Source organism: Adiantum capillus-veneris, chromosome 10 (genome assembly GCF_014529385.1).
Source record: "Adiantum capillus-veneris isolate H3 chromosome 10, ASM1452938v2, whole genome shotgun sequence".
NCBI lineage: Eukaryota > Viridiplantae > Streptophyta > Polypodiopsida > Polypodiales > Pteridaceae > Adiantum > Adiantum capillus-veneris.
The window spans coordinates 54,122,344-54,139,627 of record NC_140940.1 but is presented as its reverse complement, the minus strand read 5'-3'; the positions used below and the strand labels follow the sequence as shown (position 1 = coordinate 54,139,627).

The following is a 17,284-nucleotide window of genomic DNA, read 5'->3' as shown; positions in this document are numbered from 1 at the left end:
CAAAGTTTGCACTACTTCTTGTCACAGAAGCAGCTTTCGGAAAAGCAGATACGGTGGGCGAACATCTTGTCACAGTTCCACTTCCAGATTGTCCATGTGCAGGGACAGAAGAATGTGGTGGCAAATGCTTTGTCTCGGAAACCGTTGGTTCTGGCTATTTCCGCAATACATCATAGGAGCTTCGAGGATATGGTCGATCAGTATGCCATAGATACAGATTTTGCAGATATTTTGACACGGATACGGGATGGGGAGACAGTAGCTGGATACTCCCTTCGGGAAGGCTACTTGATGAAAAAGACTATGTTGTGCGTTACACAGCCGTTGAGGGAGAAGGTTATGACTGAATGCCATTGTCCACCTTTTACGGGTCACCGCGGCATTGTTACCACCATGAAAGGGGTAGAGAGATATTTCTTTTGGCCGAGACTCAAGAAAGATGTGGAAGAGTTTGTGCGCAATTGCTTGGTATGCCAGAAGGTCAAGTTTGACAGGCATAAGGCACAGGGATTGTTACAGCCTTTACCCATACCCACCCGCCCCTGGGAAAGTATAGAAATGGATCTCATTTTTTATCTCCCGAGAACATAGAATGATCACGATGATCTTCCGATTACATGGCACGTCTGAGACGATTGTCTCCGACAGAGACCCCAGATTTATGAGTTTGTTTTGGAAGGCAATTTGGGAGAATATTGGCACGCAGTTGCAGTTCTCGTCATCGTTCCACTTGAAGACTGCCGGGCAATCTGAGATTGCCAATTCAGTGATTTTAGATTTATTGAAGTCTTGTATCTCGGATCAGAAGACTCAATGGGAAAAGAACTTACCTTTGGTGGAATTTGCCTACAATAACACGATACACTCTTCGACGGAGAAGACGCCATGTGAGATTGTTGAAAGTGCTGCGAAGGTTCCATCCTTCCTGAGCACGAAAGATTGGATATTTGAAGCGGATTAATATTCGCGAGATTTGGATACGGCTTTTGCCAAGGTTCGCGAGACTTTACAGGAGTCTCAAGAACGACAGAAAAAGACAGCGGATCGCCATCATTGCGATTTGAAATTGAAGGAGGATGATTGGGTGCTCTTACGTTTTGAGAAGACACGCCTACGAAAGAAAAAGGAAAAGGAGAGGCTTTTTTTTCCAAAGCTTAGTATGCGATCCTAAAGACCTTTCCAGATCACTGACAAGATAAATGATGTCTCCTTCCGATTCAAACTGCCAGACACTTGGAGGATTCACAATGCATTGCATGTGAATCTCTTCAAACCTGTTAAGGGTGATATGCCTTATGATGAGGAGCCTGATGAGCAACCCGAAGTGGAAGAAAACGAGGAGATCCTTGTTCCTGAACAGATTTTGACACATAACGATACGAAGAAAGGTAAAGTCCGAAGGCGGTTCTTGGTTAAGTTCAAGAACTTTCCTGCATTTAATGCGAAGTGGATGGAGGAGGAGGACCTAGCAGATGCTCCTCGGATTGTGAAACTTTACCTCGATGTTTTGGTTTAGCATAGTCTACTCCAAACGGAACCCAGAATTCAGCTTGGCCGGAGATCTGATGCACAAGAGGGGTCACTCCGCTCCTTTGTCAACAGATGCCTTGATTTTGATACTAAAGTCACTGATGTCTCTTTGAGCTTCAGGGATATTGAGAGCTGACAGTATTCTGCTGTATGACTTTATGAAATGGAATTCCTGATAATGATACTGATTTGTTCTTGACTTCTTGTGAGTGCAGGAACTGATAGCCGAAATGACTGCAGCATTTTGGTCTGATTGATCTCGAATAGACATGGTTGCAATAGGGGTTAGTCAATCGGACATCGATGAGGTCCCGATTGGACCTAGATGTGATTGCTAGCTACATTGCCGATAAATCATGGTCTAAGATCCGAATGAATGTTGAATGTCATGTGATGTCCTGTGATGTCTGGTGATGTCCGGTGATGTCGTGTGATGTGACTGTCGATTTTGTACATGTGCTAGATGTGTGTTCCTAGTACGTAGGTACTAACAGTCAGTGTCTGCTAAGACGGTTTATGGCTTTTGTCGGTTTTGTAGGCGTAATTGCGGTCGATTACAATGCTTTCAAGAGAGGGGTATGTCACAAAGTGATGACGTGGCTACGGACAGCAGAAACCCTAATTTCTGCCACAAACCCTAAAATTCTTGCAAACCCTAATTTTTGCCAAAAACCCTAATTTCCGGAAATTGCAGAGGTTGGAAAAAAAAAACGATGAGCGACGCGAATTTCGCTTTTGAAGAGAATGCTTTTTTTTAACAAAAAAAAGAAGAACTTGAGAAAGAGGAGCTTTTGAGCTCTTATGCTTTTAACTGGAAAGCTTTTGGGGCTCTGCTTTTGGGCATCCCTTGTATCTTTAAATAAGTGGTGAGGGCTTCACTTCTCAGAGCATCTGGACGCAGAGTCTGAGAGTGAAACCCTAGCCACTCTCTTGTACTTTGATCTGATTAATATAAAAGAAAGGGGCGCCAGTCTTTGGGGCCAATATCTCTAGGCACGAAACTCCGCCGGGCCAATGCAAATCTATTGTGATCGGTGAATTGTTTTGAAGTGGTTATTTGGTGCTGTCGCAGTTGATTCTTGACTTGGAGTGTCCAAGTCTGTTACACCCATCTTAAAATTCAGTGCCCATTTTTCTGCATGAGGCAAGTTTATGAAAAATTGCCACTTGGCGCATTTACAAGCATTTTCCCGTTTCGGATTTGCCGCCTAAAAACTCCCGACTGGTTACTCAGTTGACTTCGCGGCAGAGTTGTAAAATGTTCCCCTAGTCATACCGGAGGTAATGACGCGAACACATTTCACGGCCCAAAATAGCGGTTCCCTAAATTTTAGGAAATGATTCCGTTGGGCTCCCAATGGTCATCTGACCATCTATCTTCATTGGGACCGCATCCAAAAGTGCAACGTGGCCCAACTGTCGGATACTTTCCATTGGTAGTCACACCTTGACTTTAGGCCTTTATTGAGTTCACTTCCTAGTATCCACCAACTTGCTAAGTGCGACGGGGGGACCTATATGATCTTGCTCTGAGCCTAGATGTTGCGAAATTGGCTTTATCTGAGAGAAAAATAATTCTAAATGAATTATTGGATTTATAAGTGAGAAGGTTTTCTCGCTTGGAACACCAAGGAAAAATAATTCTAAATGAATTATTGGAATTTTAAGTGAGAGGGTTTTTCTCACTGGAGACATCCGAGTACAGAATATTCCTAGTGCGTCATTCAGGGTAATGACGGGAGCACTGTGAAAGGGAATATCTGTAAGGCCACCAGGAACGGGTACTTCTGATGCATCACATCAGATGGGTGACAGGGAGCATCGGGAAGAAGTATCCGACCAGCCGGGAACGGACATCTCTGATGCGTCATAGGATGGGTGACATAGAGCATCGTGAAGGAGATTGTACCGTAAGTTCGGTAGGAAAGGACTAGGTGATGGGTATTCCTGATGCGTCACAAGGTGGGTGACGGGTGCATCGGAAAGGGAATATCCATCGTCGGGAGGAAATTCCGAACTGTGTTAGAATTGTGCACAAGGAAAAAGCAAGCACTTGAATGAAGATGGGTTAAGAGGAAACTTTGAGGAAAAACAGATGCTTTCTGAGAAAGCGGGATTGCTTTTCGGGAAAGTAGATGCTTTCCTGCGAGGAAGTCTATGTTTGCATTGCAACTGTGCATGTGATTGCATCCACAGACACCTGGGAAGTGCTGTGAAAGCATTGTTTTTAACTTATAAGGTTTTATTGAGTTTTTGGGCAGGTTCAGACTATTTTTAAAATACGCCGGCCGCCCACTTAATAAGTGGGCAGCCATCTGATAAATAAGGCAACAGATCAGCCAGCGTTTTCTCTCTCTCTTTTTCAAGCAGAACAGTGAAAAAAAAATTTTGAAAAAGAAAAAAAACCAGCCGCGATCTCTACGCGGGCAGCTATTCGTGCCCGTGGCTAGGAGCTATAAAAGCATCACATGCCCTCACTCAGAGGGGAGGGTCAGTTTTTGCAAGAAGGAGATGCTGCTGCAGAGTTCACCCGCAAAGAAGACGTTTGCCGGTGATGCCCATGGCTGCCCCAAGTGTACCAGATGTCGCCAAGATCCAGTGCGCGAGTTCCCTCGCGAAGAAGTGCCTACGGAGCATGTTTCCATCGCGATAAGCTGCTGTTTTTCTCTGTTTTCAGCCCATAAACGTTGTAGACGGGGCTGATTTGCGAGAAGGAACCCGAGAACACACCTCTTTTGTGTGTAGGATTGGAAGAGAGGATTTTCTATGCAGAGATCTCTTCCGGGGAATTGCGTTTTTTCGAGAATAGAGTTGCGTTACGAGCGTCGCGACTTTGAAGGTACGATTTTTATGTTATGATCTCTAAGTATTTGATTGCAGGGGTACTTCCTCTTCGTGAGGGAGTAGGAGCAGAGGAAGGCATGAGCCTCTGTAGGATAAAAGCGCTCTGAGGAACTAGAGCCAGATCAACCCAAGGGTTTCGTACCCAAGTTTGGGAAGCAGATCCACGGATTGAAGAGAGGTAGACTCTCGAGATGTGATCCGGAAGTTGAAATTCCCAAGAGGAGGACTTCGTGTCCAAGAAAGCGGAGTTATTCTGCAGGAACAGGACTCTGGAAACAGAGTCAGAAGTTGCAGGGAAGCCATGCCCTGAGTCTGGAAGGTGTGATCCAGAGGCGAGAACCTTGGTTCTCAAGGATTTGGAATAAGGAACGGAAGTTCCTTGGAATAGGGTTTTGCCCTAGGAATCGGAAGCCGAGGCTTCCGGGAACCATCAAGTCTTATTCTAGAACGAACGTGGTAATACGTTCGGTTCAAGTGCTTGTATAGACTTCTCCTCAGTAATGAAGATACTATTACGGGGGGGGGGGGGGACCAGCCCATCTTCTAGTCCCCAGTATTGTGTCGATCTTCTCACTCTCTATCTCTCTCTATCTATTTCTCTCTGTATATCCTTTGGCTTCAGTACTAAGTGATAAAGTCTATTTATCCGAATGTATTTTATATTGTTATGCGCTCCCGTTTGTGACAGTGGTATCAGAGCATGGTCTCCTCTCTTTCTTTGTAAAGGAGGACGACTCTGGGAAGATACGGGAAGAAGCCATGACAAGCCAAGAGAGAAGTAAGCAGGCAGAAACCTAAGTCCTGCAGAAAAAGCTCGCAGAGTTGAAAAAAAAAAAATTCTCTGCAAGAAGGCGACACAAGACTTGGGATTCTCTAAGAAGGCGACAAGAGCATGATGCTCAAGAACCTAGAGAATCTGAGGAGCGGAATGCTCAAGATACTTCAGAACCAAGAAGATATCCATGAACATCAATCCAGAACCATAGCCAAGAAATCCCGTCATATCGGGAAGGATACGAAGAAGGTCTCTAGACCTAGGAACACTCCAGTCAAGTTTGATACTTTTGACGGAAGGGAAGATGTCCTGAAAGCTACTGCTTTTATTCGACAGTTTGAAGTTGCCTTTGCAAACGGCAATTTCTGAGAAGTGTCGAAGGTGAGGCATGTGACCAAACACCTCAAGGGGATTGCAAGTACTTGGTGGTATACCAAAGCTCTGCAAGCAACTTACAACAAGACTTGGATTTAATTCAAGGCTGAATTTTCCGACAAATTTTTTATTTTTATTTTTTCTTTCTCTAAGCTTTGAGGAAGGCATCCAAGAAGATTGGGATCCGTTTGCCCAATAGGAACACAAGCAAGTAGTGGTTTACTCCTGCCAAGGTAGCTCCACTCTTGATCCTCTTTGAGGAAGGAAAGATGAAGAATTCAACGAAGGACTTTTGTCTGAATTTGTAAACGCATCTGCAAGATACTTTGTAGTAGATGGTGGAGACAGCAATACAAGCTCAAAGTGTACACCTCAATGTACATAGAATCTAATCCCCACAGTGGGACGGGAACCATTGAACACAGAAACAATGAATTTTTATTACCTCTCCTCGAAGGATACGTTGCTATCCGGAGAAAGTTTGGAGTAAGGGAATTCAATTTAACTCCTGAGGTTTTGAATAGAAGACCCTCAAACTTCAAGTGAGAGGGCAAGTTTGATCAAAAATTACATCTTTGAGGAAGTTACAAAGCACGTTTTCTTTTTCGCACGAGGAATGCATAAGTCTAGCCAAGACTGATCACTCTTGAGTGCTTATGAGAGTAGGGCTGAGTCAGAACATTGTTTTATACAATGAACTACTTTGCTTACCCATCCGGAAGGTCCATAATTGATCTGGTATCCGGTAATTCTCGAACAAATTACCTGCTACTGCGAGTAGGAAATTATGAAGGAACCATTCTGAGCTTTCAAGCAAAGAAAAGCTTTCATGAAGCTTGAGTACTCTTTAAGCCCACACCCCCTACCCGGTAAGGGAAGATATGGTAGTGCTTTTCGCACAAGTGAATGAACACTCTCTTTACGAGGGAAGGAATCAGCGATGACTACAGCCTGTGCTCGAGGAATCCAAGAATTATTTGATGAGCGGGTTTTGCTCTAAGATCGAGCCAAGGGATCGTCAAGTTGAGCGTCTTCGCTCTAAGGATCTTACGAAGGGAAGGAAATTTCCCAGGTTCACCGAAACTCTAACACAGCTTAAGAATTATGTACACTTTTGAGTACATGGATAACACACGAAGATGCAGACCTATGCCAGGAACTGGACGAGAGTTTGTTACTCTCTTGAGCGCCTTTTTGCGCACAAGGATATTCCGACACAAGAATCTCTATTTGAGATGTGTTCGGTAGAAGGAATTTGAGTTTCTCTACGGAGAAGAGATTTTCTGATGATCGTTGATCATTGAGTACGCTATGTGCTTTTACCATTACAGAAGCAACTTTTGGTTGCGGTATATGTTTCTCCATGAGCAGGTCAAGTAGCATTTACACACAGCTGGAATAAATTCGAACTATTATGTTCGTAAGAATATAGTTCGCCAACCGTTTCAAAATGGTAAGAATCAAAGAGGGTTCGCTCTATCGTGAACCAAGCTTCAACGTACGTTCAGAAAATGCTATGGCTAGAATCCTATCTGCCTGAGACTTTGCAAGGCGTCATTGATGCTTGCAAGATGAATCATTTTTTATGATTCTGTAAGAAAGACTCTAATGGGCGTCGGGAAAACACCGCTGGTGGTAATAACTTGCAGGAGAAAAAGATTGGAAGTAAGTGCCGACGTGCACAAGGAATCTTCGGATTGGAACCGTCCGCCTACGTTGAGCGATAGCCCGGAACAAGACCCTTGTTTAAGGTGATCGCAAACTTTGTTTGTGAAAGAAAGACATCGGGCTTAATGCTCTATGACTTGGGCATTCCCTATGTGGGACGACACAAGAGGTTTAATACCCTCTGGACTAACAGCGCAGGATTATGCGCAAGGACAGATACCTAGATTGATTTCTAAGAAGATTATTCTTCTCGAATTTGAGAAGACGGAATCAAGTTAACAGAGTCTCGGATAAGGAAACTTTGAATCAGAACAATTGGCCTACCCATCTCTTGAGCGCCTTTTTGCGCGCAAGGATATTCCGACACAAGAATCTCTATTTGAGATGTGTTCGGTAGAAGGAATTTGAGTTTCTCTACGGAGAAGAGGTTTTCTGATGATCGTTGATCATTGAGTACGCTATGTGCTTTTACCATTACAAAAGCAACTTTTGGTTGCGGTATATGTTTCTCCATGAGCAGGTCAAGTAGCATTTACACGCTGCTGGAATAAATTCAAACTATTATGTTCGTAAGAATATAGTTCGCCAACCGTTTCAAAATGGTATGAATCAAAGAGGGTTCGCTCTATCGTGAACGGGGTTTCAACGTACGTTCAGAAAATGCTATGGCTAGAATCTTATCTGCCTGAGATTTTGCAAGGCGTCATTGATGCTTGCAAGATGAATCATTTTTTATGATTCTGTAAGAAAGAGACTCTAATGGGCGTCGGGAAAACACCGCTGGTGGTAATAACTTGCAAGAGGAAAAGATTGGAAGGAAGTGCCGACGTGCACAAGGAATCTTCTGATTGGAACCGTCCGCCTACGTTGAGCGATAGCCCGGAACAAGAACCTTGTTTAAGGTGATCGCAAACTTTGTTTGTGAAAGAAATACATCGAGCTTAATGCTCTATGACTTGGGCATTCCCTATGTGGGACGACACAAGAGGTTTAATACCCTCTGGACTAACAGCGCAGGATTATGCGCAAGGACAGATACCTATATTGATTTCTAGGAAGATTATTCTTCTCGAATTTGAGAAGACGGAATCAAGTTAACAGAGTCTCGGATAAGGAAACTTTGAATCAGAACAATTGACCTACCCAAAGCAAAGGCCCGGGATAAGAACTTACTTTGGTAAGGTGGCACACTTTGTCTGCCACAGGAAGATTCACATGAGCTTAATGCTCTCGACATGCCCTATGCGGGAGGACACAAGAGGTTTAATATCCTCAGGACTAATAGCGCAAGGTTAAGCGCAAGGACATAGACCTAGATTGATTTCTAGGAGGATTATTCTTCTCGAAATTGAGAAGGTGGAATCGAGTTAACAGATTCTCGGATGAGGAAACTTCCAATCTGTTGGAAACACGCGAATGACGAGTTCTTACATGGCTCGTAACTTTAATGAAAGGTGAAGGACATCCTCGAGGTACTAGAGGAAGCACATGAACCGGTAAGGTAAGTATTGAATTATTGAATTTTTGTTTAATTTAATATTTAAGTTCTCTTTTGAGAAAGGACCAGCTCAACTCACCATTGAGCAAGATTTGGAATTTTTCCAATTTCCCCTCGACAGTTCAGTTGGACCTCTACAGTTGAGGACAACTGTTTATAAGTGAGAGGCATGTTGCGAAATTGGCTTTATTTGAGAGAAAAATAATTCTAAATGAATTATTGGATTATAAGTGAGGGTTTTCTCACTTGGAACACCAAGGAAAAGAAATTCTAAATGAATTATTTGGAATTTTAAGTGAGAGGGTTTTTCTCACTGGAGACATCCGAGTACAGAATATTCCTAGTGCGTCATTCAGAGTAATGCGGGAGCACTGTGAAAGGGAATATTTGTAAGGCCACCAGGAACGGGTACTTCTGATGCGTCACATCAGATGGGTGACAGGGAGCATCAGGAAGAAGTATCCGACCATCCGGGAACGGACATCTCTGATGCGTCATAGGATTGGTGACCTAGAGCATCGTGAAGGAGATTGTACCGTAAGTTCGGTAGGAAAGGACTAGGTGATAGGTATTCCTGATGCGTCACAAGGTGGGTGACGGGTGCATCGGAAAGGGAATATCCATAGTCGGGAGGAAATTCCGAACTGTGTTAGAATTGTGCACAAGGAAAAAGCAAGCACTTGAATGAAGATGGGTTAAGAGGAAACTTTGAGGAAAAACAGATGCTTTCTGAGAAAGCGGGATTGCTTTTCGGGAAAGTAGATGCTTTCCTGCCAGGAAGTCTATGTTTGCATTGCAACTGTGCATGTGATTGCATCCACGGACACCTGGGAAGTGCTGTGAAAGCATTGTTTTTAACTTATAAGGTTTTATTGAGTTTTTGGGCAGGTTCAGACTATTTTTAAAATACGCCGGCCGCCCACTTAATAAGTGGGCAGCCATCTGATAAATAAGGCAACAGATCAGCCAGTGTTTTCTCTCTCTCTTTTTCAAGCAGAACAGTGAAAAAAAAAATTGAAAAAAAAAAAACCGGCCGCGATCTCTACGCGAGCAGCTATTCGTGCCCGTGGCTAGGAGCTATAAAAGCATCACATGCCCTCACTCAGAGGGGAGGATCAGTTTTTGCAAGAAGAAGATGCTGCTGCAGAGTTCACCCGCAAAGAAGACGTTTGCCGGTGATGCCCATGGCTGCCCCAAGTGTACCAGATGTCGCCAAGACCCAATGCGCGAGTTCCCTCGCGAAAAAGTGCCTACGGAGCGTGTTTCCATCGCGACAAGCTGCTGTTTTTCTCTGTTTTCAGCCCATAAATGTTGTAGACGGGGCTGATTTGCGAGAAGGAACCCGAGAACACACCTCTTTTGTGTGTAGGATTGGAAGAGAGGATTTTCTATGCAGAGATCTCTTCCGGGGAATTGCTTTTTTTCGAGAATCGAGTTGCGTTACGAGCGTCGCGACTTTGAAGGTACGATTTTTATGTTATGATCTCTAAGTATTTGATTGCAGGGGTCCTTCCTCTTCGTGAGGGAGTAGGAGCAGAGGAAGGCATGAGCCTCTGTAGGATAAAAGCGCTCTGAGGAACTAGAGCCAGATCAGCCCAAGGGTTTCGTACCCAAGTTTGGGAAGCATCCACGGATTGAAGAGAGGTAGACTCTCGAGATGTGATCCGGAAGTTGAAATTCCCAAGGGGAGGACTTCGTGTCCAAGAAAGCGGAGTTATTCTGCAGGAACAGGACTCTGGAAACAGAGTCAGAAGTTGCAGGGATGCCATGCCCTGAGTCTGGAAGGTGTGATCCAAAGGCGAGAACCTTGGTTCTCAAGGATTTGGAATAAGGAACGGAAGTTCCTTGGAATAGGGTTTTGCCCTAGGAATCGGAAGCCTCGGCTTCCGGGAACCATCAAGTCTTATTCTAGAACGAACGTGGTAATACGTTCGATTCAAGTGCTTGTATAGACTTCTCCTCATTAATAAAGATACAATTACGGGGGGGACCAGCCCATCTTCTGGTCCCCAGTGTTGTGTCGATCTTCTCACTCTCTATCTCTCTCTCTATATATTTCTCTCTCTATATCCTTTGGCTTCAGTACTAAGTGATAAAGTCTATTTATCCGAATGTATTTTATATTGTTATGCGCTCCCGTTTGTGACACTAGACATCCTCTTACTATACGAATTCCAGTGCCGACCACTTCCCGTCTGCGGGTGAAACTTTTGTTCACATTGGCCATACAATGTCCGAACGTTTGCTACTTCAAAAAGAGGGTCTCAAAAATAAAACAAAACCCATTAGAAAGTAACCAACAACTAAAGTTAGCAGTTGCCACGTCCTCGTGACATAATTAACAGTTGCCACATCCCCGTGACAACAGTCACATCACAAGACATCACATGACAAATCACAGAAAAATTCATTCCAAATCTCAAATCGTGACTACCAGCAACGTATTTAGTAGCTGCATCTAGATCCATCCCGGACCTCATTGATACCAGATTAACTAATCCTTATTGCAATCATGTCTATAGAGATTTATGACCGAAATGCTGCAGTCATTTTGTCTTTCAGTAACTGCACTCAAACAAGTCAAATGAGAGAGTACAAATCAATCATATTCAATTTCGGGAATTCCGTTTCATAAAGTCATGCAACAGAATATTGTCAGTCCATCAGTATCCCTGAAACCCAAAGGGGACATCAGTCAATCGAGGTAATCTGTTGACAAAGGAGCGGAGTCTATAGAGATCATGTCTATAGAGATTTATGACCGAAATGCTGCAGTCATTTTGTCTTTCAGTAACTGCACTCAAACAAGTCAAATGAGAGAGTACAAATCAATCATATTCAATTTCGGGAATTCCGTTTCATAAAGTCATGCAGCAGAATATTGTCAGTCCATCAGTATCCCTGAAACCCAAAGGGGACATCAGTGACCTTATTCAATCGAGGTAATCTGTTGACAAAGGAGCGGAGTGACTCCCCTCTTGTGCAAACCTGTTGCACCACATTCAACCTTGCTGAGTTCGGGGTTCTATCGGAGTAGACTATGCTAAACCGAATGCTTCAAGGTAAGTTCCAAAATCTGAGGAGTATCTGCTAGGTCCTCCTCCTCCATCCACTTCGCATCTAATGCCGGATAGTTCTTGAATTTAACCAAGAACCGCCGAATCACTTTACCTTTAATCTTTCTTTCCTTGTGTGCCAAAATCTGTTCAGGAACGAGTATCTTCTCGCTCTCTTCCACTTCGGGTTGCTCATTAGACTCCCCATCAACTGGCACCTCGCTTTTAAAAGGTTTCAAGAGATTCACATGGAATGCATTGTGAATCTTCCAAGTATCGGGCAGCTTGAGTTGAAAGGAGACATCATTTATCTTTTCTTTAATCTGGAAGGACCATAATACCTCATGCTAAGCTTTGGAAAAAGCCGCTCCTTTCCCTTCCATTTTCTTAGGCATGCCTTCTCAAAACGTAAGAGCACCCAATCGTCTTCTTTTGATTTCAAGTCTCGTCGATGTCGATTTACGACCTTCTTATGTCATTCTTGAGATTTCTCTAAAGCCTCTCGGACCTTGGCAAAAGCAGTGTCCAAGTCTCTCATGCACTGGTCAGCTTCAAAAATCTTATCTTTAGTGTTGAGAAAAGGTGGAACCTTCGGAGCACCTTCAATTACCTCAAATGGTACCTTCCCCGTCAAAGAGTGAACCGTGTTATTGTAGGCAAATTCCACCAAAGGCAAAAAAAATTCCCATGGAGTCTTCTGATCAAAGATGTAAAGGATTCTAGACACCCCTATCTAGGGAGAAGTGCAAAATTGGCTCTGAAAGTCGATGAAGCATGTCCACGTGGCACATACAGCCATGTGCACGTGAAATTCGTGGACCTAGCACTGAGCAAACCCCTACTCCATCATAGTGAAAGATACATAGGCAAAGGTCACATACATGGATAAATTTGACAAAGTAGTAGTAATGAAACTATAAAACATCATGCAAGAGAACAAAGTTGTGGATGAACAAAGGTGAGGAAAGCACACAAGCCGACACCATTGCAGAAAAAGAATAGACAAGTAGGATTGGCTGAAGTGAAAGAGGTCGGCTAAAGTGAAAGACGCAAGAAGAATGGCTAGTGGGCAGTCTACAGAGGAAGCAAAGGAATCATTATAGGGTTCCATACCCCACTCCTCAAGGAGTGAACACATTCCTCTATCTATCTACTTTCCATGTTATGTATTGAAACCCCACTGTAGTTATACCTCTTAGGAGGCCTAAGAGTGTTACGTTTTTTTAAGAGCATTGTACTTTCATTTTTATTTTATGCTTTTATGGCATGGAAGTCCAAAAGATGTAACCAGATATATATGATCTGTACCATAGGTCGAGTTGGCCTCTTAAGGGACGATAATGTTCTCTCTCTCTCTCTCTCTCTCTCTCTCTCTCTCTCTCTCTCTCTCTCTCTCTCTCTCTCTCTCTCTCTCTCTCTGTGTGTGTGTGGCTTGTGGGAAACCGTCTTCCGTTGAACATTTAAAAATTTTCCACCTTCCTTGGCATCTGGACATTTTAGCTTCATTCAAGCCATACTGAGGCACTTCTTTCATACACAAAAAGGGTAGAACTTACAAAAATGACTGCCTTCATGTATTCAGCGTCGTATTTTATCTCTCTCTCAATTTTCAAATACCATTGCTTCCAACTCTGTAAAGTTGAGTGTGGTAGATAAGTGCAAGTATTTGCAACAGTACTGCCTGTAGCAGGGACTAATGCAAAAGCAAGAGAGATCGCCTAATATTGAACCGAAGTACTATGATATAAAATGGAAGTGTGCCCCAAACCAAACCCATTTCAGGACATTAAATCCATTAACCTGGAAGTGTGCCCAAAACCAAAAAGAAATTGGGGACATTGGTGCATTAACCAGATTGTGGGTTCAAAAATTTCTACTATTTCCCTCTCAAAATCCTTATTCCTGAGAGCACGAAAAACTGAGTCAAAAAAACAGTAGAAAGACTTGAAAGACCTTGCGTCTCCAGCCAGAGGGTGCGGGGGTATCATCCTCGTAGGCAGCAGAGAAGGCCAGGTCCTCTTCCTCCCGCCATCCACGAAGCTTCCCACACTCTCTATATGGCGACATCGAGGAGCTCACGCCTCATGAATGAGAGAGAGAGAGAGAGGAGAAGTTTTAGGAAACTATTCCAAGAGATGTTAAAGATCTATACGACGAGGAGAGTTGGAACTCAAGACCTGTCATTCAAGAGCATAACCAATCGACGACACTTTATACCATTTTCCTCTTTTTATTAGCGCACACACACACACCCGAGAAGAAGAGTATTTTAACGTCGTAGGAAACTATCCCAAGAGACCTTAAAGATCTATCCGACGAGAAGAGTTGAACTCAAGAGACCTTAAAGGCCGCTTCTCTGTGTGTGTGTGTGTGTGTGTGTGTGTGTGTGTGTGTGTGCACGTGCGCGCATCGATGTGTGGCCAGGGGTTGCAAGCTACACTGGCAAATGGAGGACCTTCTGCCGCGTGTCGAGGGGCGGGGGGGGGCGGGGGGGGGGGGGGGGGATTCTCCCCCTCTTATAATTGTATAGATAGCTATACTTCCCGGGAGCCCCCTCCCCCATGTGTCATTCTCTCATCCATGGTAGTGTGCACTAGCAGCCCAGCTAGACAGCGAGCAAGAGAGAAAGAGAGGTGTCGTTGTCGAACGCGACGCCTACATACTAGTGATGAATAATGATGTGCACATTTTTAGCATGTTAGAAAGGCATTAGAGAAGGAGCCCACATTTTTGTGGAGGTGACAATTGTCCAACCTATTTTATGGAGGATGGGTTGGGCGGCCAACTGTGGATAGGCCTTTGTGAAGTTAGTTTGGCCTTTGCAAAAAAAATTAAGCAGCATGCGACCCACCGGTGCCCTTTGCCCCCTCTCATGCCTCCAGATCTCCACACATCTGTGATTCTATCATATCTGCACCTCCAGGCAATGACTCATTGCCCATGCCTGTAGCATTCACTATTTAACGCCTCCCTCGTCATTTTCGGTGCACCTGCTCAATTCGACAGAGGAAGCATGCAACATTTACTATAGAGAGAGGTGATCTCTCTCTCTCTCTCTCTCTCTCTCTCTCTCTCTCTCTCTCTCTCTCTCTCTCTCTCTCTCTCTCTCTCTCTCTCTCTCTCTCTCTCTCTCTCTCTCACACACACACACACACACACACACACAGTTTTACGATGGTGGCATAAGTTCCAAGAATTGTGCCCTTTCAAAAGAGTTCAATTTCAGAAGAGAACCTAGATAACGGTGCTTGGAATCATTTGCAATAACGCTAAGATGCATGTTTTGATTTTGTCATGATGTTTATATGCATGTATACATTTGTTGCTCATCTTATTACTTAATGAAATGGGTATCTACCCTTGAATAGAATTCAACTTAGTTCTGATTGATGCCTTTGTTTGGCAGCTATCTAGCGGGTTTCTTAAACTCATCAAGCTTAGATCACATCACATCACGTAGAAGAGAAAGCATAGTCTTTTCGCAAGATCAGTAGGTCTTTTGCTGCATTTCTTCAATCTAGTTCCTTTGTTGATTTTCTCCGGCATTTAAATGAAAATTAGCAATTTTTGACACAAATTAGATATTAATTTTTATGACACTATCCCAAATGATTTTCTCATGTTGAACTGATCATTTAATATGGGAAAGTACTAGGGGAGTAAAAGCTAGAATATTGGTAAGGCTACCAGACCAGTCTCAACACGGATCCATGAGAAAATAGGGATCCATGTCAAGCTCCTAGGCCAGTTGCCCCCAATCTTCCCTTGAATCCTATTGGATGGCCATAGAGGTGGACCAATGAGAATTAGGCTAGAGTTAAGTTAGTCCAATCAATTTAAAAATGCTTGATAAAAGAACCAATAGAAATTAAGCCCCCTAGAAGACTATTGGACAATCTACTAAGGGGTCCAATGAGCATTCAGCAGCCCAATGGCTTGCCTGATTCCTATTGGCTAGAAGCTAAGAGGTCCAATGAGAGTTTAATCGAATTATTTAATTACCTAAAGCTCTCACAAAAGGGAAAGGGGAGACTTGTCAAAAGGCTACCAACTATGCTTCTAATTTGTGATTGGCTAAGCTTTGTAGGAGCCAATGGGAGGCCAGCATGAGCAATTAGCAAGAGGGTTTGAACAAGAAGAGAGAGAGGGTTGCATTTTACTCTAGCACAATGCTACACACACGCGCGCGCACACACACACACACCCAACTCATGTGTGCAAGAAGAACTCCATCTCCTTCTCCAAGCATTGAGAAGTAGAGGCCTACACCAACAACTCTTGGCCATGGAATGTAAATCCAACCAAGAGCCAAGCTTCAATGGCATGCTCATCTCCTCTACCATGCTAATTACTAAGCTAAGCTATGCTATTAGAGTGATTATGTGAGGAGAATACGCCTCACATACTTCTTTCTCGTAAGGTACATCTTCTTCCTCTCAATCTATCCTCATTCCCTGCTAGCTCTCACCATTTTTGAAGGTGTGTGAGGTCTTGGGACTGAGGCTAGGGACACTAGGTGTGTTTTTCAAGCATAATTTGGTGCATGAAGATTCCATCTTCATTGCACCAATGAGTTTTAGCAAGGAACACAAGAATTGTATTGTACAAAAGTCTCCTTTGATGGGAGAAGCTATAATACAAAGCCTTTATGGAGGGGGGACCGGCTCCATGTAAATCCGGTCCTCAAATGTTGTCAATTGTTCTATTTCTCTCTCTTTTCAAGTACTTTCAATGCCAAATTATCTAGGTGTAAATTTCTATGTTGCTTTCTCAAATTAAGTACTCTCTCTATGCTCATTAGGAACTTGTTCTTTATGAAACACTCGCTATGTTATCAATTTCCGCTACACACATGTTACTAGTGCATGAAATGCTACATTGGTATTAGAGCTATTGGTTTCTCTTTTCTTGCTCAAGAAAAGAGGTCCTCAAGCTTGCTACAAACGGTTGGTGTTATTAATTGCAAAAGAGTAAGTAGAATAGGGATTTTTCATCCTTGAAGCACGCGTGCTTTATGCAGTTACCGGGGATACCGTCGAGAGCTATGGTCTTAATAATGGAGTCCTACCGGGCATGCCTATGGCTTAACCGGTATTGAGCTATTAGAAGCTTGACAAGAACCAGTGTTGTCTTGGCTCTTTTGAACCCTCTCTTCTATGCCTTGCAATTAATAATATTTGAGCCATTGGTATAGATGCTTGAGTGCTTATCTTTGAAGGTAAAGAGGAGTAGCAACTAGGGCTTGAAGTGCCAAAGTACAAGTAAAGATTTACACCTAAAATTTGCTAGTATGGCTGACAAGGGAAAAGCGATTGAAATGAATGTTGATAGCTTTGATTTTGCTAATGAAAGAGCAACTAATGATGCTCCTATGCTTGTAAACTATCTTGTTTCTAGGCTTCAACAAGCCCTGGGCAATCCATCCCTCCAAGGTGAAGTGCTACAACAATTGTGCACCCATGGTATTCTCCAAACTCCCCACCAAGAAGAGAGAGTACCTAGGAAGCCTCCTGGTGAGACTTCCAAAAGAGGACTCTC

At 43.5% G+C, this 17,284-nt stretch overlaps 1 protein-coding gene across 1 annotated transcript in view; it reads right to left on the bottom strand.

Annotated features, from left to right (window-relative positions):
- LOC147448870 (uncharacterized) overlaps positions 1 to 13,887 on the bottom strand; it is a 38,803-nt gene extending 24,916 nt beyond the window's left edge. Inside the window, exon 1 of the mRNA XM_086521315.1 lies at positions 13,700 to 13,887. Within this exon, the coding sequence (XP_086377441.1) occupies positions 13,700 to 13,813 (114 nt within the window). The 5' untranslated portion in view covers positions 13,814 to 13,887. The remainder of the gene's footprint in view (positions 1 to 13,699) is intronic.
- Between the last annotated feature and the right edge of the window lie 3,397 nt (positions 13,888 to 17,284).